General features: G+C 39.5%; 2 protein-coding genes across 13 annotated transcripts in view; one reads left to right on the top strand and one right to left on the bottom strand.

The window, feature by feature from the left end:
- Positions 1 to 10,634, top strand: part of LOC137185685 (endothelin-converting enzyme-like 1) — a 45,726-nt gene extending 35,092 nt beyond the window's left edge. Inside the window, exons 11-18 of the mRNA XM_067593989.1 lie at positions 707 to 765; positions 2,816 to 2,867; positions 7,179 to 7,246; positions 7,770 to 7,894; positions 8,412 to 8,477; positions 9,002 to 9,097; positions 10,140 to 10,216; positions 10,507 to 10,634. Of these exons, the coding sequence (XP_067450090.1) occupies positions 707 to 765; positions 2,816 to 2,867; positions 7,179 to 7,246; positions 7,770 to 7,894; positions 8,412 to 8,477; positions 9,002 to 9,097; positions 10,140 to 10,216; positions 10,507 to 10,606 (643 nt within the window). The 3' untranslated portion in view covers positions 10,607 to 10,634. The remainder of the gene's footprint in view (positions 1 to 706; positions 766 to 2,815; positions 2,868 to 7,178; positions 7,247 to 7,769; positions 7,895 to 8,411; positions 8,478 to 9,001; positions 9,098 to 10,139; positions 10,217 to 10,506) is intronic.
- The window catches only part of ccdc150 (coiled-coil domain containing 150), a 117,861-nt gene that overhangs the window by 90,671 nt on the left and 4,334 nt on the right, over positions 1 to 22,856 (bottom strand). For 3 of the 12 annotated variants that reach the window (XM_067593977.1, XM_067593979.1, XM_067593978.1), the window contains exons 9-21: positions 22,698 to 22,805; positions 22,487 to 22,611; positions 20,957 to 21,134; positions 20,768 to 20,836; positions 20,569 to 20,661; positions 18,763 to 18,846; positions 17,705 to 17,874; positions 17,440 to 17,533; positions 15,748 to 15,896; positions 15,539 to 15,665; positions 14,893 to 15,084; positions 14,322 to 14,405; positions 10,258 to 12,325 (exon numbers count right to left, since the gene is read on the bottom strand). In XM_067593977.1, coding sequence (XP_067450078.1) covers positions 12,221 to 12,325; positions 14,322 to 14,405; positions 14,893 to 15,084; positions 15,539 to 15,665; positions 15,748 to 15,896; positions 17,440 to 17,533; positions 17,705 to 17,874; positions 18,763 to 18,846; positions 20,569 to 20,661; positions 20,768 to 20,836; positions 20,957 to 21,134; positions 22,487 to 22,611; positions 22,698 to 22,805 — 1,578 coding nt within the window. In that variant the 3' untranslated portion in view covers positions 10,258 to 12,220. Of the gene's footprint in view, positions 1 to 10,257; positions 12,326 to 14,321; positions 14,406 to 14,578; positions 14,590 to 14,770; positions 14,807 to 14,892; positions 15,085 to 15,538; positions 15,666 to 15,747; positions 15,897 to 17,439; positions 17,534 to 17,704; positions 17,875 to 18,762; positions 18,847 to 20,568; positions 20,662 to 20,767; positions 20,837 to 20,956; positions 21,135 to 22,486; positions 22,612 to 22,697; positions 22,806 to 22,856 lie in introns of those variants that run through there. The other 9 variants (XR_010928899.1, XM_067593985.1, XM_067593980.1 and 6 more) reach the window with 8 other exon arrangements.

The raw sequence follows: 22,856 nt of genomic DNA, 5'->3' as shown, positions 1-22,856 counted from the left end.
GGCAGGTCCTCCAGTAGGCCAATAGCAAAACATCAAATTCTGGATTTCAAATTCAGTTTGTCCCTGGGACGCTCCAAAATCTAGGTTTTTATTGAAAGAGCATCATCAAACAGTTACATAAAATACAAATAACACAACAGCTCAGATAACTACGCAAAGACAATAATTCAAACAACATGCAACTAGGTGGTTTCAGCAATAGCAGTGTCTATCGCAACCACCATAGCAACGATAGAAAGCCTGAAAAAATCTTTGTAATAACTGACAAACTAAACATCATATACATTCTCTGCATTAATATTTCTCGCTAGATATGTCATCAAAATGCATTAATACTGAAACTATCTTAAAATATTTCATATTTTAAGATGAGGGGGGGTTGTTTTTGCCGAAAGAAACTTGACAGTCATGTGACGTGGACTGCTGTAATATTGGATAGCAATGGAAGTCTTTGGGGACTAAACAGCATTAAATGACACATGAAAAACACAAAAAGTGTAAACATGACACATAAAATGTCCTTAAAGGTGGCGTGCTATTTATATGCCATCCCATGAGATCACGTTGGACAGACAGAGGCGTTTGGGATTCTGTTCAGGATTGGGGTGTGTTTCGAGGAGGTAGATGAGTAATCTGAGTGTGTGAGTGTGTGTGAAGGATCCCATCTTTAAAACCCTGTTTATTTGACTCCTGTTTTTATCCTCAGGTGGCTTCTCCCTCCTCAGGCCCTTAATGCCTACTACCTCCCTAACAAGAACCAAATGGGTGAGTGCGTGACTGTTCATGGCACATACTGATATTTTTGTTCTCTCTGTCATCTGTCTCCACACACAAGCACAAACACACACACACACATCTCTCCCATTGCCATTCTGCACCATGACATGGACCATGCATTAGTTACACGCAATTACACCATGTTGCCGTCTGTTTTCGACAAGTCAAACGGCCAAGTCAAAAGCGTCCACCTCCTCATATCATATTCCTTCTCATCACTCACTTTCTGCTTCGATCTCCACCTCACATACTTAATACCACCCTGGAGGAAAAACAAGCGGTAACACCTTCCTGAGTTTTAACAAATCTAGCCTTGCGATTTCACCCCTCCCTCCTTCCCTCCCTCCCTCCCCGTCTTCTCCCAGGCTCGGCCCACTGTCTGTGTCTGCCTGCCTGCTGGATTAAATCTCTCGCTGAAAAATCAATAGTGTGCTCGCAAGCTGATGCTAGAGGACAGGAGGAGTCAGACAAACACAGTCATCAGGGCCCCCTGGGTCATTTTTTTTAACCCACACATCATTTCTCTCATTTCACGTGCCGCCGCTTCAGTGTTCAGCTCTTGTTCTTTCTCCTCGGGATTCATTTTCATACTCTCTTTTTCTCTCTAATCAAATTTTTTTAATCGAATTATTTTATTTTTATTATTACATTAAATATTACATTATTCTTAAGCTGCAGATCCATATTTTGGCTTCCTTTATTTCATGTCTACAATCTGGTTCTGTTTGAAGATAAAGAGACAAAGACAGAGGCTTAATCAAAAGCTGCTCTCTTACATATACAGTCCATTTTTGTCTCTTCATGGAGAGCTTTATTAATGTAGAGTCAGTTTTTTACTTTGACTTGATTTGCTAAAAATGTAATTATGTTAAAACTGGACCATCCTACAGTATGTTAACCAACATATATTTAAGTCTGCAATTATAGATTAATTGATTAGTCTGTAAAATGTGAAAAATATATGAACAAAGACTGTACGGTCATGCTAGCTCATTGAAGCTTTACAGCAATGCTTTGTGCTAAATGCTAACTGCTGATGATTAGCAGAAAAAATTTACAATGTTAACCATCTCAATTTAGTATGTTAGCATGCCAACTTTTATTAGCACTAAACACAAAGCACAGCTGAAGCTGATGAGAATGTCAATAACTCAGTATTGGACAAATTAAAAAAAAAAAATCTGTCCTGAAGATGGTATTTGACTGGTTATACTGGATATATTTCACTGGACTAGACAGTAACTTTGGAATACAACCGCTTCATTTGAGAACCTCTGCCTTACGTTAGCTTTAGCAGTACTAAAGCTAGCTTTAGCAGTAAGGATTGTGCAACCAAAAATTGTTTTAATGTACATATGGGTATATGAGTATCGTTTTAAGACAGACTTTAAGGTAACAACTTGAAATTGTGTTTTGTTCGACCAACAGTCCAAAACCCAAAGATATTCAATTTGTGTTTTTCCACTGCAATGAACTATCTTTCAATTCAAAGATATTATTACATTCAATATGCAGCTGACGTCCTTAATCAACCGTTCAATGCTACAATATCTGTACTTATCTATATAATATTTCAGCTATTTCAACTTCAGATTGGCAGCAGCATGTGGCAACAGGAGATGACTGAAACGTTTTAACTTTGAAGGGCTTAGAGATAGCGATGATATGAGTTAACTAAATGTCATCCTCAGAGTGTGTGATGATGCCGAGGAGGTCAAGAGGTTTATTCATCATTAGAAAAACAGTTTTCTCTGGATGAAGCGTGAACGTGTTTATATTTAGGGGACAGAGGAAATCATTTATGTGGGCAAATAGAGTGAATTTTTTTGTCGCTGCACTCAATTGCAGCCGCACAATGAGTTTTGGGATGATAGTATAGATGCCTTTTACATAAATATCTTGGCTAGTGCAGCTTTAAAGTCAGTCAGTGTTTTTCATTTCCTCTGCACTGTCCTTTTCCCTCTGTGCAGACTGCAATAAAAACCTGTTCCTCTCTATAGTTTGTGTGCCTCATGTTGTATCTTTATCTCTCCCCCAGTCTTTCCAGCCGGCATCCTTCAGCCCACTTTGTACAATTCTGAGTTCCCACAGTAAGTATCCCTCCTCATGTCCCTGCTGCTTTCCATAGGGAAGCAACAACATCTCAACGGCCACAACAACAAAGGTCATTAAAGGCTATGTTAGTCTGGCAAGCCTCAAGTCCCAACACACCTGATTAAACCAATTTAACTACCCACCAAGAGCTCAATTACTGAACAAGGTCCTGCTAATGGAACAGGTGTCATTGAGAAGTCGCCTTCCTAAATTTGAGCCCATCAAGTAAATTGACAGTGCATGAGAGCAGATAGCTTCCCTGTCCGTCTCTATCTGATCTGTTTATCTCACTTGTTCTCATCTCTGGCTCTCAAATAAGCTCGCAATGAGAAATGTATAAATTAGACATGCCAATACCACACAGAAGTCTCCCTAACTTTAAATTAGTCATGCATTTAAATCAGAACGCAAATTATTTCCTCCTCATCTGTGCATTTTAGATAGAAGCTCTTTGTATTGGACAGATTCTGGTATTTCAAGGCCATTATTAATATTTTTGGATTAGCTGCTGATAAGTAATATATTTTTCTATGGCAGCACACAATATCTTTAAAATGATCATCTTTATGCCAAAAAGGACTGCATATTTTCTCCAGTTTTATACTTGTCCAAATTAACATTTATATCATTGTGCCATTAGATAATGAAGTTCTTCAGTGAAATCCAAACCAATTACATTTTTGATGGTAATATGGTCATTTAAAGTTTTATTTGATTTTTGAAAGTGATAGCTAGACAATATATTAGTAGGAGATATAGAGTATAGGTTTATCTTTTTTATTTCTTTAATTAATTTCATGAAAGAAGCCAAATTTCTCAAATGTTTAATCTTATTCTGACATATGCAGTCATACAAGAATTAACTAGTTAAAAATTGTCAAAATCTTGATTTAAATCAGGAACTATTTGGTCCATGGATGAACAAGATTATGAATCTGACCAGACATGTGATGCCAAATTTTTATACCCGGCACATTTCAGTACTAAAACAAGTATTGAGGTTCAATGCCCAGCTATAAATATAAAACATGAATAATATATAAATTTAAAAATATGAATAAATAATTAATCATAATTAAGTATGCATATGTGTGTAGAAACTGAAATGAATATATTCAGGGTTGGACCTCCTATACACAACCAGTGTAATATTGATTAGTTATAAATATTGAGTAAGTAATCAAACTACATCATAACCTTGACATTGAGTTGAGAAAACATTCTGACTGATATATGATGGTGATATATAACAGGCTACTATAGGTTCACTATATCAACAAAATCCTTCTAGCTCTTATTTCTTACTATTTGCCTTAAAGCAAAACTGTAACCTTTGAAAGAGGAAATAGCAATAAAACACATCTTTGCGCATTTCAATACACTTTTGTTGCTACAGCCTTACTTGATCTGTTATGACCAGAAGCTTATGGTAAAGTTAGCTAATGTTGGCAAACTTTAGATTGATATTGCTTTGTAACAGACAGTGTTTGACTCCTCTCTACCTGTGCTACTGCTACACTACATTTTAACGTGTCAGGAAAACATTTCAATGGTTTACAAAAGTAAAACAAGGGGGAAAACACACTGTACCTCAACAGCAAACATGTTAGTTGTTTCCTGTTTATGGTCTCAGTCATAATGTGTAATGGTCATGTCCTTTAAGTCCTTTTTGTGCCATTATCCTGTAATTGCCACTTGTGACCACTGTTCAGCAGAAGTTACATAGTCTGGCTTTAAAAGATCATGCTGTTTTGGCCCAGTAATTACAACCTATGTATACTTTACTTACACTTTACAACTTTGTAGAAAGTACCTCTGACCATTTTTCAAAGCTCACCAAAAGTTTTATAGATTGATTTTCTTCATTCTAGGCCGCCACTATTTTCCATTCATTTCAGTACAGTTTGAAAATCCACTTGAGACTTCAGTGAGAAAAGTCATACATCACATCAGACTTAAAATTATGTTATCAAGACAAGGTAATGAATTAAAGCAGGGACTGTTTTGAAAGGTTTTTTATGGTTATGCATCAGGAAGTGAATTCAAGACAACAAATAATACACAAACATGGACAGTGTAAAAGTTTAAATTACATATTTTTACATTAAAATGATTGCAAGCAAAGTCATTGTCAGATGATGGAGTTCCCTTGAACACACCAAGAAGGTGCTTCAACAGTCTTTTTTCAATGGTTCCCAGTGGCAAGTGAAAAAACATAACTTCTAAAATGAAAAAAAACTAATTGTTCACAGTGATGGATTACCCGTCTCGAGCAAGTTTCAACTCTGCGTGAGCTGATTTTCATAAAATACTGGCAGGAATTAAAACCAAATCAATCTAAAAAGTTTTAGTGTGAGTTGGAAAATGGTCAGTGAGGAAGCAACAGCACGCAGTAGAGAAAAGACGACTGACACTAGGCGTATCATTTAGGGAGGGAACGTGCAGGTAAACAACTATTTTTCCCACTCAACAGACCCTTTGTTAACCAAAGCTATTCAACGAGGAGCAAAGCTACTGCTGCCAGTATTCAGTATTATTCTAAGACAACACATACAATACAGTCCAAATAGCTGCACCTCCTGCATTCATATCAACTCCCCTGAGCAACCACACACACCTCACAAATATGAGATAATTAGACCTAGCAGTTTGTGTACCCAACATTAGCTAACACTTCTATGTCTTCATTAGAGGTGATCAACACTACTTCCACTACCTGCTGCCATGCATGCTAATCAATATTAATTAATTATTGTATTAAAGCGTGTACCTGTCCCCTTTAAGTTATTACTGCAGTAGCCCTAACCTCCCATAAACTCTTGCTGTCTTACTCCTATACACACACACACACACACACACACACACACACCTCCACCACTATCACATTGAGTATAATGAAGCTTCAATCAGCCAGTTAGTTTAGCGAGGGAGTCGGGCCTGGTGTGAGGCAGCATATCGACTAGCTGTCAGAAAGTCATTTTCAGATGTAGCCATGTGAATAGCCCTGAGTCTGCCCTCTCATCGCTCTCCATATCTGCATGTGCCGCAAAGACAGCAATCCAGCGTGGCCCAGGGTCAAGGAGAGGTGGAGCGACCCACCGGTTTTTGGAAGCAGTGGGCACAGGGGGAGGGAGAGGTGGGGAGACACATGTTAGTTATGGACCAGTGGGTGCATATACATAAGGGAAGCTGAGGATTGGAACATGTTACAGGGTGTTGAATTTTGTATCCTCAACTTGGGAAATGAAGATTTATGTTCACAGTGCAGCTGAAAGGGTCCCAAGTGCTGATTCTTCCCTCACATGTGAAACAGATATCTGATATTTTCTAATCAATAGCAATCTGAGGCACACGGATCCAAAATTATATCCCAAGTGCGACTTGCACTTTATCTTCCTTGGCTGAGCAGAATTTGCAATGAGGACAATGGGACAAAATGAGGGAAAGGAAGGCAATAGCTGACTGTAATGAGACACCTTAAATCAGCCAAAAAGGCATCGCATCTGTTCTAAAGTGTGATAAATGAAGACTAAAGCTCCATGCTTAAGAGTTTTAAGGAATAGTTTGACATTTTGGGAAATATGCTTGTTTGCTTTATTGAGGAGTTAGATGAAAAGATTGGAGACGTTAAATATAAAGCTAGAGCCAGGAGATGGTTAGCTTAGCATAAAGGCTGGAAACTACCTTCCAGTGCCTCTTAAGTTAATCAATGAACATGCTATATCTTGTTTGGTAGCCAGGCTAACTGTTTCTCCCTGCTTTCAGTATTTATACTGAGCTAAAAGCTAATGTCTCCTGGCTCTAGCTTCATATTTAACAAACAGATATAAGAAAAGCATCAACTTTCTCATCCAACTCTCAGCAAGAACGCTGATACATGTATTTCCCAAAATGTCAAACTATTGCTTTCAATTGAGACTATGTAACTTTTGAACAACACCAATTCCCCAGGTGGCAGTTAACAGGGTTCATGCTGAATGCTAAAACGAAGTGTTACAGCAGAACAAGCAGTGGAGAGTCACAAAGTCTGCAAACTGACTCAATAATGTCAGTTATACAGCAAAATCTAAGATCTGCTAACATTAGCTAGCATTAGCCACCATAATCTAGTGCTCATACCAAAACAAGTACGGCTGCAGCAGAAAATCTCGAGTGTATTGAATTGATCAAGGCTTTGTTTTGTTGCTTATGAATTCAGTTTTCATAAAGAAAATTAAATAAGCTACATCTTCTTTCACAAGTTCATAGTGTAGGCAATTGGTAGATACCGAGATATAATGTATAATATTCTTCCTTCCTGCTACCAGGTCTCTGAACTACGGAGGAATAGGAGCCATCATTGGCCATGAACTAACACACGGATATGATGACTGGGGTAAGAATGACGACCTCTTCACCCATAATCCATTGCAACAAAGCTTGTTTTCTTACCATTTAAAGTTGAACCCCCTTCATTGCTTTGAACTATTCTATTTCATAGAGAGAGCAAATTTTTCCTGATTTGTGTCAATTTATGACATGTAGTTTGCTTGCGACTGTGCATTAAAGAAAATTATGAGCCACAATCTCTAACTTTCATTTCCAGTGAAAGTGCTGCCCTTTAAGATACAGCAAAAGCATTGAATGTGGGTGTGAACATTCTGCCAAGTTTGTTCACTAGCAGCTTCTTTGACAGACAGTTAACTACATTTAGTTGGCTGAAAGGCAGTTCAGTTGGTTCATATAGTGGATACATTAGCCAAGGTTAACTTTTGCCCCCTTACAGTTTGACTTCTGTGACGTGCTGGGCAGCTCTTTGGACTGTGAAGGAAAGTTGCAGGTTGTGTTGTCTTCATGCTAACACTGCCCCCCTGCCCTTTTGCCCTTCATCTTAGTGATGCAATGGTTCATGTCCCTAGGGGGCCAGTACGACCGTCATGGCAACCTCAAACAGTGGTGGACCGAGGAGTCCTACAGAAAGTTCCAGAAGAAGGCTGAATGTATCGTCAAGCTCTACGATAATTTCACTGTGTATAACCAGAGGGTGGGTTTGCACACTCATTGCATGAATCTTTACACCCTGATGATAATACTATGATGATATCATACTGTATCTTGGTTTGTGCTTGAAGATTACAAATTTATAACAGAAAGCTGGGGCATCAGATTTGAAAAATGTGGGCATTTACTTGGCAAGGAGGTTCTAACAAAAGACATTACTGAGTTGTATTGCGGGAAATGTAGGTCCAGCGTTTTTGGAGCTTGCCCCATGCTGCCATCTTAGCCTCTGCTTTTTGACTAGCTTAGCATAGAGACTGGAAACAGGGGAAACAGCTAGCCTGTTCTGTCTGGAGTATCTGCTTGTAACCTCGCAGTGAAGAAAGAGTAATCAAAAACGTGTCAATTTTACATTTTGATTTTTATACAGATTTAAGTAGAAGATGTTGGCCAGTTAGAGGTGCTGGTGGACAGTTGCTTCATATTTAGCAGACAGACATGCACAGAGATATATAAGACATGTTACTGTTTCAGAAGTTCAAGTTTCCTTTCTCTGTGTCTAGGTGAATGGTCGTCTGACACTGGGGGAGAACATAGCAGACATGGGAGGACTCAAGCTGTCATACTATGTAAGTTATAGCAGATATCATTGTTCAAATACTGCGGCTATGTGGCGTCTCAATGTCTAAATATTAGAATTTGTTCTCTCAGAATACTTTATGTCTCTAAAATCTGTCCCTCTTTAATCTCATTCCTCATAAACCACTATGCTTGATTTACATGAAAGTAAAGAGCAGAAATTCCCCAGAATCAAGATAAAAGAAACATTTTGACTTGAATTTCCTTCCTCTGCTTGTATCAATGTGTACATGTGTTTTATCTGGACAGAGGAGGATCTGGGGTGCTGCATAATTCAATTCCATATTAGGCATGTCTGTAGTCTACACTGAAGTGAGGATTGTTTTGTGTAGAATCAAATGCAAAGGGAATGAATGATTTTAAATAATCATAATATCAAAATGCACCCAGTCAGTTCTCTTATTTTCCATAGTTCATGGTAGGTAGTTAGAGTACATACTGTAACATTTCAGGGATTTCTACCAAGAGGAAATTGTCATTTTAACACCACTCACCTCTCTGTCTCTCTGTCTAGGCGTATCAGAAGTGGGTGAGGGAACATGGTCCAGAGAGGCCCCTGCCTGGACTCAAATACACTCATGAACAGCTGCTCTTCATTGCCTTTGCACAGGTACCGAAGCCTCTCAACAGAATCCACACTACGGTATTTCATTACATTTACATGGTAAATCATTTAGCTGCTGCTCTCAGCCAGAGCAACTGATCATACAGAGCAGGTAGGAGTTATATATTACCCCAACATTAGCTGATGGATCCATTAAACATTGGAAGGATAAAAAAAAAGCATTGAGTTGATGACAGTACAGTGTCTCGAAGCACTAGACCACCCTGCAACTATTACATCTATCATTTAAAGCCATCAGCATCATTGAAATTCATGGCTCATTGTAGCAGTGGCAAAATCTAGAAAGACTTTTTAATGCAATCTGCAGTGTTTAGACCATTAAAAAAACTCCAAGGAGGTGCTATGAAAATTGCATATATGTGGATAGATTCATTTCAGAGTAAAAGGACTACATAAATTTGAGCTGTGAACCAATTCAACCACATTTTTGTTCACATAAAATAAATATGGTGAACTCGCCAAAATATCTAAATAGCAACAAATAGTTTATAACATGTTATGCGTGTGCAGATTTGGCTAATTATGTCCAGCTTTGGACAGATTTGTTTTTGTCTTGGGTCGAGTTGGGTTGCTGCTGTGTTAAAGGGGCATTCCACCAATTTCACTCGTGAAGATCAGTGAACTTGTCAGCAGGACTATTACTACTCAGCCTTTGAAAGCAGATGTATATGTGTATGTGTGTATATGCGTCTCCTGTGGCTCTGGAAGTAGCATCCTAAAGTCTGAGAAAATAACCCTGATGATGTCATTAGGGTCCCCTTGGAAGTGGCTTCAGGCTTTACATTTCCAACAGAAATCTAGCCAAGAGAAACATGCAGGACATTAACAAGCAGGGTTAGTCTAATGAAAGATACTGTTAAATTACAGTATAGGAAATGTAGGACACCAGTGTTTTGGATCAACTTCTTCATCTCATTAAAGGAACTATAAATCAGAATATGTCAGACTCCGGAGGGAATAGAGTTGGATGGAAGTGCAATATTAAATTGCTGGAGTGCCCCTTTATTGTTCTATGTTGTCTTTTCAGAACTGGTGTATGAAGAGAAGATCTCAATCCATCTACTTGCAGCTGCTAACTGACAAACATGCACCAGAGCATTACAGGTACAAAACACACACACCAACAAAAACCACTCACAAACAGAGAAAGTCATCAGTATGTTGCATTTGTGTGCATTGCTTTTACATTTTAAGAATAATCTTCAATTACAACATATCCAAAAAAAATGACACATCTAACTTCAGTTAGGAGTGCACAGGTAATGTTGGGAATGTCCCCTTTTTCCTGTGAAATAAGTTAAAATACACTACATTTGAACTGCACAAAATGTGCGCACATACACATTCATGATGTCAACATTAATATGAGATGTTTCCATTTCCTCCCCCTGCAGAGTCATCGGCAGCGTTTCCCAGTTTGATGAGTTCGCCCGTGTTTTCCACTGTCCGAAGAGTTCACCAATGAACCCTGTGGAAAAATGTTCCGTATGGTGACCTCTCTGCCCGGCCTATTGACCTTCAGATGACCTTCAGAACCGCTCCCATCCTCCCCTCACACACACACACACACACACACACATACAGACACAACATGTCCTACATCATGCGTTCATCAGAGCAGGATGACACAGAGTGCATAAAGCAGCCCGATCAAGGACGGAAGTTTTAAGGTTTTAAGTTATGGAAGTCTATACGTTGATTGTCCATTGATAACTCAGTCCGACCAACCTAAAGCATAGGTCCCATGGCCATTGATCATGTACATACTATATCATTTGATTATATATATTTTTCTATGTTTAAATTTATTTTCAAATCATATATTTTTGTATTTTAGCCGATATATCACACACATTATGCGTAGGTCTCATAAGCTACTTTGTTTTTAATTGAGCAACATGTTTTCTCAATTGTTTCTCTTTGTAGCATCAGCTAGAAAAATCTCAGAATATTAGAAGATGTAGATTAAGGATTGGCAACAACAGTGATTTCAGTCCCCCATGTAAACTGGACAAGGACCAATTTAAAATGAACTGGGATCAGTAGCATCCTCGTGCCTGCCAAAATGTTGCTGTTCTTTCAACTCAGTATTGGAGTACGATTTGTGTCGCAATGCTGCGCTCTTGTGGCTGCAGAGAGTGATGGTCACTGTTCAGCCGTCATAACTGTTGTATCGTTTGCCTGCATTGGTCTCTTGTGACTGTGAGTATTTGTAGGGTTTTTAAGACTTGTCAACTTTTTTTAAAAAAAAACAGAAGGTGGACTCATGGTTGATGATTTACTCAGGATTTGTAGCCAAGTGCAGCGCCAAAAGGTGGATGCTATCTTTGTGTATCTACATTCAACTCCTCAGACTACAGTACAAAACACAAATGAGCTGGTGTAATTATCAAAACATTGGACAGAAAAGGAGAAGATTGTTTTTCCTAACTGGAATTCTGGGCAGGGCCAACAAATGATTCAAGTATTTGAGCCCTTTTCTATTTGGAAATGGAAGAACCTCAGCTACTGGATTATTCACGTCCAGGTGTTTCCCGATGAACTCCGAATGATCTTATACAACCCAGGAATCAAAGTGGAAGGGAGAGCGCGAGGTCACATCATATATTCACAGTTAACTCACCAAATAACAGAAGCCAACACTCTGTACATAATAAAGTACAACTATGGTTAATGGAGAATCATGCATTTGTACACAGTGTTATTAAAAAAAAATACTTTTGTATAAAAAATATGTTGGTACAAAAATGAGAATCTTTGTACAGTGGAGAAGTATATCAGATGTTCTGGTTGTACAGTTTGTTTTGATGAGAGTGCATGTTTCCTTCCCTCATGGTCAAAACTGACCAACACAAAATTCTAATTGCCATATATGGAGGACATCAGGCTCCATACACACACACACACACAAACACACACACACACACACACACACACCTGACTCTACAGCTGAGCTGCTAGTTCACATGTGGCTGCTATCTCTTCCTCGCTGTTGGTCGCTGTTTAATGTTTGAATAAATACAAAGGATCACTGTGTCACTGTGTTGCTGAAGTCCGTGTGTGTTTTGGTGTGTGTGGGTCATTATCAGTGTATTACCAGCTGTGTCCTCACAGGCTCGGTCCTCCAACGACGTGAGCCAGCTCTCTCTTGGCCTCCCAGCGTTGGATGGTAGACGTCCACCTCTCCAACTCTGCGTCCTGTTTGCTTAAAACCTGCAAAACCCAGCGAGAATCAAACACCTCATTTATAATATACCTCAATAAGCAAACCAGCTTCAACTGCTCATGAAGTTTGAGCACAAATAGTGGCTGTGAGTGGGTTTTCATGGGCCATATTTGCTGTATTTGCTTTGACTCATCTGTCCCAACAGGTAGAATATCATGCTATATATGTACACTTTGCATTATGGGATTGGTTGGTGCCAACATGCTGATTTGAAGCAGGTATAATGTTTCCTATATTCACCATCTTTGATCATTATTTTTTAATCAGCACCAAAGACAAAGTACAGCAGAGGCTGATGTGAATATCATTAGTTTTGAAGGTATTTGGTCCAAAGTCTTTGACAAATTGAAATTTTGACATGATGATGGCACTATAGGAAAAGTTAAGGGATCACCAAAGTTATTACAATTTATCCTGCGGGGGAAATTAATGTAACTACCAAATTTTATAGCAATCCATCCAGTAGTCATGACATTCCACTAAAAAATAAAAATGTCAAGTGAAGTCAGTAGAAATGATCCTCTGGGGACCATTAATGTCTGCACAAAATTTCATGACAATCCATCCAAAAGTTTCAATCTGGACCAAAGTGCTGGTTAAAAATCTACATAATCACAGAGACACTTCACCTCACACAAGCATCACAAAATCAACAACACACCTGTAAACTGTCAGCTATATATATTCTGGTCCATTTCCCCGATCATTTACATTGCTGCAGTTCAGTTGCTTTTGCTTTTAGAAGAATCAACTTATGTCTGGATGCACAGTAACAGTAAGGCATTCTCCACACAGCTCTGTGAAGTCATTCTGTTTTAAAAACCTTGTTACACCCGCCACTGCCCCCTGCCCTATGTGTATAACCCTTTTTATTGCTCTTTTTGTGCCTGTCAAGTAGTCTGTGTGGTCCCACGGCTTGGATGCTTCTCCCACTTCCATGATTGGCCTTTTAGGGTTTCCTGATTGGAGTGGCACCCAGTCCAGACATGCAACTGGGGACTGAATCTACAAATGCTTCGCCAGCTTGTCAGTCTGGGAGGCTGGGATTCTCTGAACAGCTCATCACTGTGCCTCTTGTTGTTGTTATTTAAGATCGTTAGATATCCGTTGGTTGTGAAACTAGTGGGGACTGGGCGAGGTATTGTTTTTTGGTGATTACTGATAACACACACAGACATTTCCTTTGTTAGACACGCTAGGAGCAGGTGTGCTGTTTTGACTTGTTGTGGTTTTTGGTTAAGTAAGAATTAGATAGTGAGGTTTGATTTGATTTGAACAACACCCACAGGCCCTTTTTCCTTTGCACTCCTTCTCTTGTGTTTTTGTATTTAATCATGATATAAGTTCCTTGTAGATCAAAAAACTTTATTTTACCAGTTACATCTGGTTTTATGTTGCTTCTCCTTCCCCTAGCGAGCTGGGTCGTAACCAACCTCTTTAACCTACTGGAGTAAAGCAACTTCATTACAGATGTAACACCCTGAGAATTTCAATTAATGTCAGTGTCCAGTGGCACAGTACCACATCTTCTATAAACCATGCTTTTGATCTTGGTTTAGTCTTTTTCTACAAGCAAAAACCAAAAAAGTCAGAAAATACAAAAAAGTATTGTTTGTCTCTTGCTGACGATACATTTTTCAGTTTACAGTCTTAAAATGTTAAGCCCGAGAGAATTGAGAACAAAATGAAAAGTGACTCAAAAGCCACATTTTTACAATTTATACAAATCAATGCAATATATTATTCATTGTGACCATGCTTATCTAAACATTTGGAGTCAGATGCAGATGTAATAAGACATCACAAGGGACAAGCATTTAGCCAGAGGTGTTTTTAGACATTAATGACACTTGAAAAGTCACTGGGGATTTAAATATTTAAAAAGATAAAGATGAAACTTAGGTTCATTTCTACACACAAAATAAACAATATTAGTAAAAAGTTCAAGTTAAAGGAGGGAAAAAACAGTTTGAAGATACTCACCTGCTGGGAGTTCACCCTGATGTCCTGGAGCGTCCTGTCAGTCGACTCTTTCTCAGGCAGATCCCTGGTGCTCTCCTCTAAACTCTGTTGAGAGCATAGCAGACTGAATATCTACACAGGCTCACGGTGACAAAAAACATCCACTTTTAATCCAAAAGATACAAGATTTTTGGCTGGAGATTGACTCAAGTTTAAGATTCCTCTATCATGAATTGCATGTACCTGTCCTGGCTTAGCCTCAAACCCTATCCCAACCTTCTCTCTGTTTCTGCATGAGGATTTAATAGAAAAGAGAGTCTTTTTAAAAGGACAACACAAGTATCGGTAATATTATCAATATATATAATATTAACAATATATTATATATTTAATAATATTATAGTATTGCTAGTAATTATTGCTGCCAAAAGCCATTTTTTGTACCAATACTCAACAGCTTCATATCTGACCTGTTAGTTGCTGCTACTACTCCATGGAAAAAGTTGCTGATGAGGAAGCGAGAAGTGTTTTTCATTCAGCGTTTCTCAGACTTGCGTCTCACATCAACATCTGCAGGGTGAAGTAACTCTACCTCAACTTTCTGAGAGTTGTCCTGTAAATTTCCGCTGTCCTGCTGTTGCCTCAGCTGGCTCCTCTGCTCTTTGATACAAGCTTTCTGTTTGGACACCAGCTGCTCTAGCTCGCACATCCGTCGGCGCAGTTCCCGATTAGCCTTGGACAGGTCACCTGACCCGCTTGCAGAATCCTTAACTGTCATTTTCAGCTGTGAAAAGGACACAGGAGAATTCTCGAAAAAAAAAATAAATCACAAAGCATAAATCTGGAGCAAAGGCTCCAAAGCAATTTTTAAATGAATTTTACATTGATTAAATATTAGCTAATTAATTTTGAGAAAGTGTGGATGCGGTAAACAAAGAGACAGATGAGAAGCTTGGCAGCCTCTACTGTTTTGTACACTACATCAAAGGAAAAACAGCACAGTCAGAGTTAGATTTTCAATAAGGATTATGTATATCCATAAATATTTACACATCAGTAAATCTCTCAGCAGCGTAGAACTGTTTTTGGCCACTTCCAAATTTTACTTTGAGTCCTATTTGAAGGTCTCACAAGTGTGAGATCGATGTGATCATTTAGAGTGGAATATTATGTACCAGCAGAGACATCAGTGTCAAAAATCAATATGACAGAATGGAAAGTGTTCTTCTCTTTCGTACCTCTGAGATTTCACGCTGCAGTGTCCTCATGGACGATTTGTAGTCTTCCCTCGTTTGATGCTTTATTGTGGCCAGCTCTTCAGACAAATGATGGATCTTTGACCGAGCCTCCCGTAGCTCTTCATCTCTGTAATAATAACCGCATGCCGTATTAGATATCTTATTCACACGGTACATGCTGTATGTACTGTATGTTTCTGACTGTGTACCTCAGTGTGATAGTGCCCTGGTACCAGTCTCTGGCCTGCTCCAGTTTGCTATGTAAACTGCTGTTGGTCAACACAGCCTGCTCCAGACTCTTGGCCAGTCTCTTGTTGTCCACTGTGGCTGTGTCCAAGGCCTTCTGCAAGGATTCCAACTAAAGGATTCACACACACACAAACACACATTATATACACAGTTTTAGTTATACATACATTTTGTGTACATAACTGGATTGCCTCAGCACAACAATAAGTGGGCCCTTATTGATCATTTTCTTCCCCCCTCTTTGTGCATATTGTATGTAACTTGTCAACTTTGAGTGCCCATAAGATTTTGAGTACAACAGACTACATACAGTATGGCAACTTCATTATATGTTTCCTAGAGCCCAATACTAGAACCAGTACTCCTATGCTGCAATACATGCCCCCACATTCATTGCAGTTTAATTAATCCAAAATGTATTTAGGAATATGAGCCAGGTAAGGACATTGTAAATAAAATAATACAAGTATTAAAACTAGATTTTAACAAGGCTGCAACACAAGCTCATAATGCAGGACCTGCCTTAAGGCCCTGATCATTTCAGCTGATGATGTTTAAATGTGGTGCATATTCTCAATCTAGTTATTCAAAATGAAACAAAGTGAATGACATGCAGTGAACTTGGGCTTGTGTGTGCATAACCGAACTGTACATAAGTTTTGTGTGCGTAACTTTTAGGTCTCCTGGGGGTCTGAGGCCCCATGGCAGTTGCTGCTGGCATAGATAGTGACGACAAATGCTATGGGTGCCTCTCCAAACCTTTCAGTTGAGTTTTTGCATTTTCACTTTGATAGGCCTATGATTGATTCTTACCAATAATGTGACAACTGTTTGTTTAATGTAAAGTTTATGATGTGTAGCCATCAGCAGAAGGGATGTGTGTGTTTCATCTGCAGTGTCACAGCTCGGTTAGGGTACTTCATTAATTACTGAAATCTTCCAACACGCATACGAGGATCTAACAGTTAACTGAACTTCTGTGCATTTGTAGATGCTGATTGAAGTGAGATCATTTGTAAGGCCAACTGACTAGTTTACTTCAAGTAATTCTCCAAATCACTCTTTCTTTCAAAATAAACTCAGTCATGTCAGAGGATTATTACTGAATTCTCAGATTGTATACGAAAAAGTACCCTAATCTGACGTGCTGAATGCAACCTTTTAATCATCTTATTTTTAAAAATACAGCCTATAGTTAACATACAATAATAGAAACATGTTCCAGGTGAAGCCCTCATTTTTAGTTTTCTGAAATAATTTTATTTTACATGACCAAGTGAGATTATACCACTCATTTTTCATATTTTGACAAGAGTTCCTTCAGTTCATTTCACATTTGCCGATTTTCAATTCATTTGCAGTCTGAAAAGTTATTCTTTGGAGTTTATTTCTGCCTAGGAGAAATCTACAGCCACCCTGTCAAGTATATACTTCTGATGAAACAGTGAATATAAGTCATTTCTTGATTACTTGAATGACAAAATATGTGCAACTTCCATCTACAGATATCAAAAACATCATCATCAAATCTAATCAGCTTCATGCTGTAATAGGAATATTCCTCCAGGGTTTTTAAATAACATTTATAACTCACGTTATTTATAAAAAATGTGAATCTGAGTGCATGTGGTGGAGAACCGGTGTGTTCTTACAGCTCCGTTGTTCTTGGAATGAGAAGATGTCAGGAGTTGCTGGAGTTTCTCCACCTCTGTCTGGTGTTTCCTGATCTCTCTCTGGACCTGCAGCCTGCCACAAAGGAACACAAAACACCACCAGTTACTCAGCTCCATGATGAAATATTATCTAACATAATCAATGCACATATAATTATTACATATTCACAGTCACACATACCTACACTGCATTTACAGACAAGATATTACATTGACTTAGACTATTTAGGAATGCAGCTCTGACCTGTCCTTCTTGAGAGTGTCCAGCTCTTGTTCTCGCCCCCCCAAGTCCTGCTGCTGCGTCTGGCTGTTGAGTTGGAATCTGGTATGGGAGGCCAGGATGTTTTCCAGGGTTTGACTGACAACTTTCCCTGAAGGATCACAGAAATTCTGCAAGGCCTCCAGTTCACTGATCTACAGCACAAGACAGTTGTCATTACTGCTCATTGTGGGGACAGGTTTTGTAAGTGCACTTGTTCAGGTGGATACTCTAAGGTCTCGCTAATGTTTTTGGCCATTTGTAAGAAAGGAAATACACTGTAGGCCTGCTAGTGTTGTCCGAGGTTCATTGCCTTTCAGAAGCAAAAGTCTGTAAAAGCTACAATGTAATATAATATTGCACCATCCCTTTTAAAGAACTGCTAAGACAGTAATATACATTTCATTGTTTGATTGTCATGTATTAATAAAAATCAGTAACTCTGCCAAGAATAACATTTGGGTGAACAATCCCTGAATCTTTCTTGCATTTGACCACATTTTATGAATACAAATTATCACAATTAAGGTTATTAAATATAAGCACTAAATGTTATGGTATATGCACTTCAGAAAAACTTTAAAAACCACATCAATCAAACTCTAATCTAAGTCAATTATCTCATATGGACACACTCAGACTTGAATGTTCAGCGAGCTGTGAGACGTTGTGGTAATAAAGTTAATGCCTAACTCACAGTGTACCTTGAATGCATTTTAAATAGAAGTCCTTAAAGGAGACATGTGCCACCCTGTCTGTGCTACTCCTGACACAGTCTCATATTTCCTTGTTTATGAAAGATGTAAAGAAAAAGCATAATAACAGTGACAAAGATGATTAACCAGACATTTACAATCTTACTATTGAAGTGTTTCCACTATTTTTTACATATTTGTGTCACAAGTACCAAGTGCCTCAAAAGAAAGATCTAAACAGTTGACACAGTAAATGTGGCTCATAGTACTAATTAAAGCATTTTATTTATGTACTAATCCTTCACAAAAATAAGAAAATTAATCTCTGACTTTGTGTGTGTGTTGTACCTTAAGTTTCCCTTTATCAAAGGCCAGCTTGTTTTTGTCGTCAGTTCGATACTTCAGTGTCTGGTCCACCTGCTGCAAAGCATGCTGGATACAACACCAGAAACACGTGTTAAAATACACACCAAAATACTGTACGTACTAAGGATGCACGATATTATCGGCACGGTATCGGCCGATAAAAGCTCTAAAATGAAATATCGGCATCAGCGAATTCTGCCGATTATGAGAGGCCGATATGTCGCCTTCCCCTACGCCGCCTGACTGTGTCACCCCGACGGTCCCGGTGCTTCCTCCGCAGGCTCCACTTCACTAAGCTGCTTGTCAGACCAGCTGCTTCTTCCCACTTTAACCTGAATTACAAACCGGTGCTCGGTGCTCCAGTTGGATCCACATGGACAGCCGGGAGGCTAGCAGAGGCTAGCTGGCTGTGCTTCCCTCCGGCCATGCTGCGGCTAACGCTCCGCTAGCCTCCCAGCTAAGGTTAGTCCCGGCTCTCCATGTGGATCCAACCAGAGCACCAAACTCCGGTTTGTTATTCAAGTTAAAGTGGGCAGAGGCAGCAGGTCTGACAGGCAGCTGAGTGAAGTGGAACCTGCGGAGGAAGCACCGGGAACGTCGGCGTGAAACAGTCTGCGGAGAAGCTGCTGTGTTCGGCTACACAGATAGGAAACACATCGGCTGTCAGGATGAACCAAAGATGTATTACAAGAGCTGGATACCGGACTAAAAATGGCGCCCATCCAGTCCTTTGGGAATTGCTCGCCTGGCGCATACCATGGATGTATAAGGAGAACTTCTCTTGTGCATCCATGGCGCATACGCCAAAAGAAGTTTCCAGCTTCCGGGTTTGCTTCCGCGTTGTGCGGCCCACTGAATATGCGCAGTAGTGTTTCCCCGCTGGCCCCGCCCGCGAGCTCCCGCTCGGCCCATAGACTTTACATTGTGATGACGTCACGGATTTTAAAATATCTTTTCTCGGCTTGAGGAAAGTTTTACAAATGTAAAACCTCCATGAATCAAAAGTTCATAATAGAAAGAGTCATAATTGACGCTTGTTTGCAGTTCGAGGTGTCCTGTCAACAGTTTTACAGACGTCTGTTTTACAATGGCGGTCTATGGGGAAAATCCTTTTTGGGCCGCAGGGGGATTTTTCGCTGCAATACCACGAGTGGCCACAGGGAAACATTGGCTGCAAGGCTGAGGGGCGGCGCCCTATCCAGCTCTTATTATACATCCATGGGATGTACCACTCTGTTTGGGAAAAAAAAACTTCTTCTTTTTGGTTTATGCCGGCGGTTGGCAACCAGCATATTAGGTGCATTACCGCCACCCTCTGCTCTGGAGTGTGGACCAGAGATTAAATCATACACATTAATCCTGTCTGTCTAATAAACTCCAAGAAAACTCTACTGCTCCACCCACTTAGCATGTTCATTAAAGTTTTAATGCTGAGCTCCTGAACTCCAGTCTTCCTGAGTTCTTCCTTCATATATTTTCTTTCTTGATCATACTTAGTATAATCTATGCTTGCATGCATAATAGTCTCCTCAGCCAGCTGGAAAAAATATGTGCATATATCTGTAGCAGCATCAGCAATCGGCCACAATGAGTTGGAAATATCGGCATATCGGATATCGGCAAAAAAGTATTGTACAGTATGTACAGTACCAGTGAAAAGTTTGGACGCACTTTCTCATTCAAAGGAATGGGAAAGTGTGTCCAAACTCTTGACTGTATGTATTAGGAGATAATCAATGACAGCTGAAATGACTGTGATGATCACAACAATGGTGGCCTGTCTCTCACCTGTTGCTGCTCTAATGCAGTCACTTTTCCCATGAGCTTCCTGTTCTCGTCCTGCTGACTCTGTAAAGCTGAGCTCAGGGATCCCACCTCCAGCTGGCATTTACAGGTTCACAGGTCACCATCATGACAAAAGACAGCACTGTGATCAACTGATGAATACATAAGGTGTATGGTGTGGCATGGTACGAGAAAATCCTACCTTGGCCTCACTCAGTTGGGTCTCCAGAGTGCTCCGCTCACCCTCCAACTTAGTGACAATCAGACATAACTGGTGGCCACAGAAGTATTTAAGAGGGGGCAGAGACACACAAAAGAGGGATTGTTCTACATGGTACAGTGTACACATCACACAAAACACAAAAAGTAATGTTGCATTTGTTGAATGTACCTCAGCTTTGGAACCCTCCAGGTGTTTCCTCATTGTGTCCTCCTCTTTTTTGGCTGTACACATTTCCCCCCGCAGCCTTTCAATGGTCCGCTCCAGCAGTTCCCTCTGAGTGACCGCTGTCTCCTGTGCAATCGAGGAGCTCTGCTGGAGCTGGGCATGTTCACCTTTCAGCTTCTCCCTGAAGAGAGACAGATTTTATTCAAGTACTCCAAAAAATCCACTTGTCTACTTTTCTCAGTTTTGTTTTTTCAAATTTGACCATTTCATGTAAAATATTCACAATATATTATCAGCATTAGTGTTTTCCCAGAGAAAGAAAGCCTCTAAAGCAGCATTTAGACCGTCATATAATGAATCTCCCTACTGAATACGAGACTTCTATCAGTATTTTAGTTGGCTGGATAACTAGCACAGTGAGACAGGTTTCATTAAATAATGACACCAAAGAAGAGTCAACAACTGAGAAACTTTTCAGAAACACTTGATGGCAGTGACTTTATTTTTTAATAAAATATCAGTCTGATATATTGCAAACCAATATATCTGTCTAACCCTACTGTTCTCACATGTCAATATTTTCTCTTCTCTCACCAAAACCCATCTCTTATGAGACAGTGACTTGGAAAATATGAGAGAAGATGTAGAAAAAGATGCAGTGCCTCACCACAGCTTATTATGCATAACCCATGCATGGCCCAGTTTACCTCTGTTCCGTCTGGCTGGGAGTGTATTTAAAAAATCAAATAATGTCTGCTAATCTCTGTTGTTGGTGTGCAACCTTTGTCCAGCACCTGGAAAGAACTTCAGATGTGCATACTTCCGTTTTTCATATGGAATTTATTTTATTAAGGTAATACAATGCAAAGAAACATATGCTCGTGAACACTAACTACAACCCAAAAAATACAACACAGAAAAAAAATAGTGAACAGGACTTGCATTCAAAATGACTTTTTTTTCACTGCAGATGTGGATGTGTCTTTGGCTGCTGAGGAGCTGAATATTGGCACAGTCTTTGTCTTTGTAAAGTCAAATTAATTTTTATTTGTCTTACTCATGTATTTATTTAGTTTAGTTTAGTCATGAGGCCAAGAATCATGTTAGGAAATGAAGGATTTCATCATCACCGTCAAGGAATTCATTACTATTCAGTTTGGACAATGGCCAAACTGAATAATACAGGTTTCACTGTTTGGAATTATTTACATTCCTGACTCCCTAAGAGATTTAGGGAGTCAAGATTTTGCCACATAAAACTTTGCTTATGTGAATCATGCAATAAAATTAAATATTTTGAGCACTTACATACTTTATGTCATCTGTTAATTTTTCATGCTATCTAAATCATAATTACAATATTAGCATGGTGTAAAACAGGACCAGAACTCTCAGTTGGAGACAGTCATTGTGATTTTTTGACATTTTGACTGAACACCCGTTTCCTATTATGACAAGTTAAAATGTCACTGTGAAAAAGGCCTTTTGAACGTGTGAGATAAGTGTGTGGAAAGTATAAAAAGCCAAACTCACAGCTCCATCTGCAGGCTAGCTTTGTCTGTTAGCACCACCTGCAGCTCAGCCTGAATGTTGTGTCTGGCTGCCTCTAGCAGCAGGTCTTGCTCTTGCAGTTGCTTGACAGTACGACTCCTCTCGGCCTGAAAGACACAGAGAGAAGCAAAGGGCCGTGCTGTGCCTGTTTATGTGTGAATATATGTCTTTGTCTGTCAGTATGTGTGTATACCTTTAAGTTGGCCTGATGTTCAGACTGTTGCTGTGTATTCTTCACCGTGAGTGAACGCAGGGCAGAACTGAGCTGTGAGCACTGACTTTGCAGCTGCGTGTTCAGGGTCTGTTTATAAAAGTATGAATATATATACAGGTGTGCAGAAAATTTGACATC

Source organism: Thunnus thynnus, chromosome 7 (assembly GCF_963924715.1).
Source record: "Thunnus thynnus chromosome 7, fThuThy2.1, whole genome shotgun sequence".
NCBI classification, from domain to species: domain Eukaryota; kingdom Metazoa; phylum Chordata; class Actinopteri; order Scombriformes; family Scombridae; genus Thunnus; species Thunnus thynnus.
This window is presented reverse-complemented; position numbering and strand designations above follow the sequence as displayed.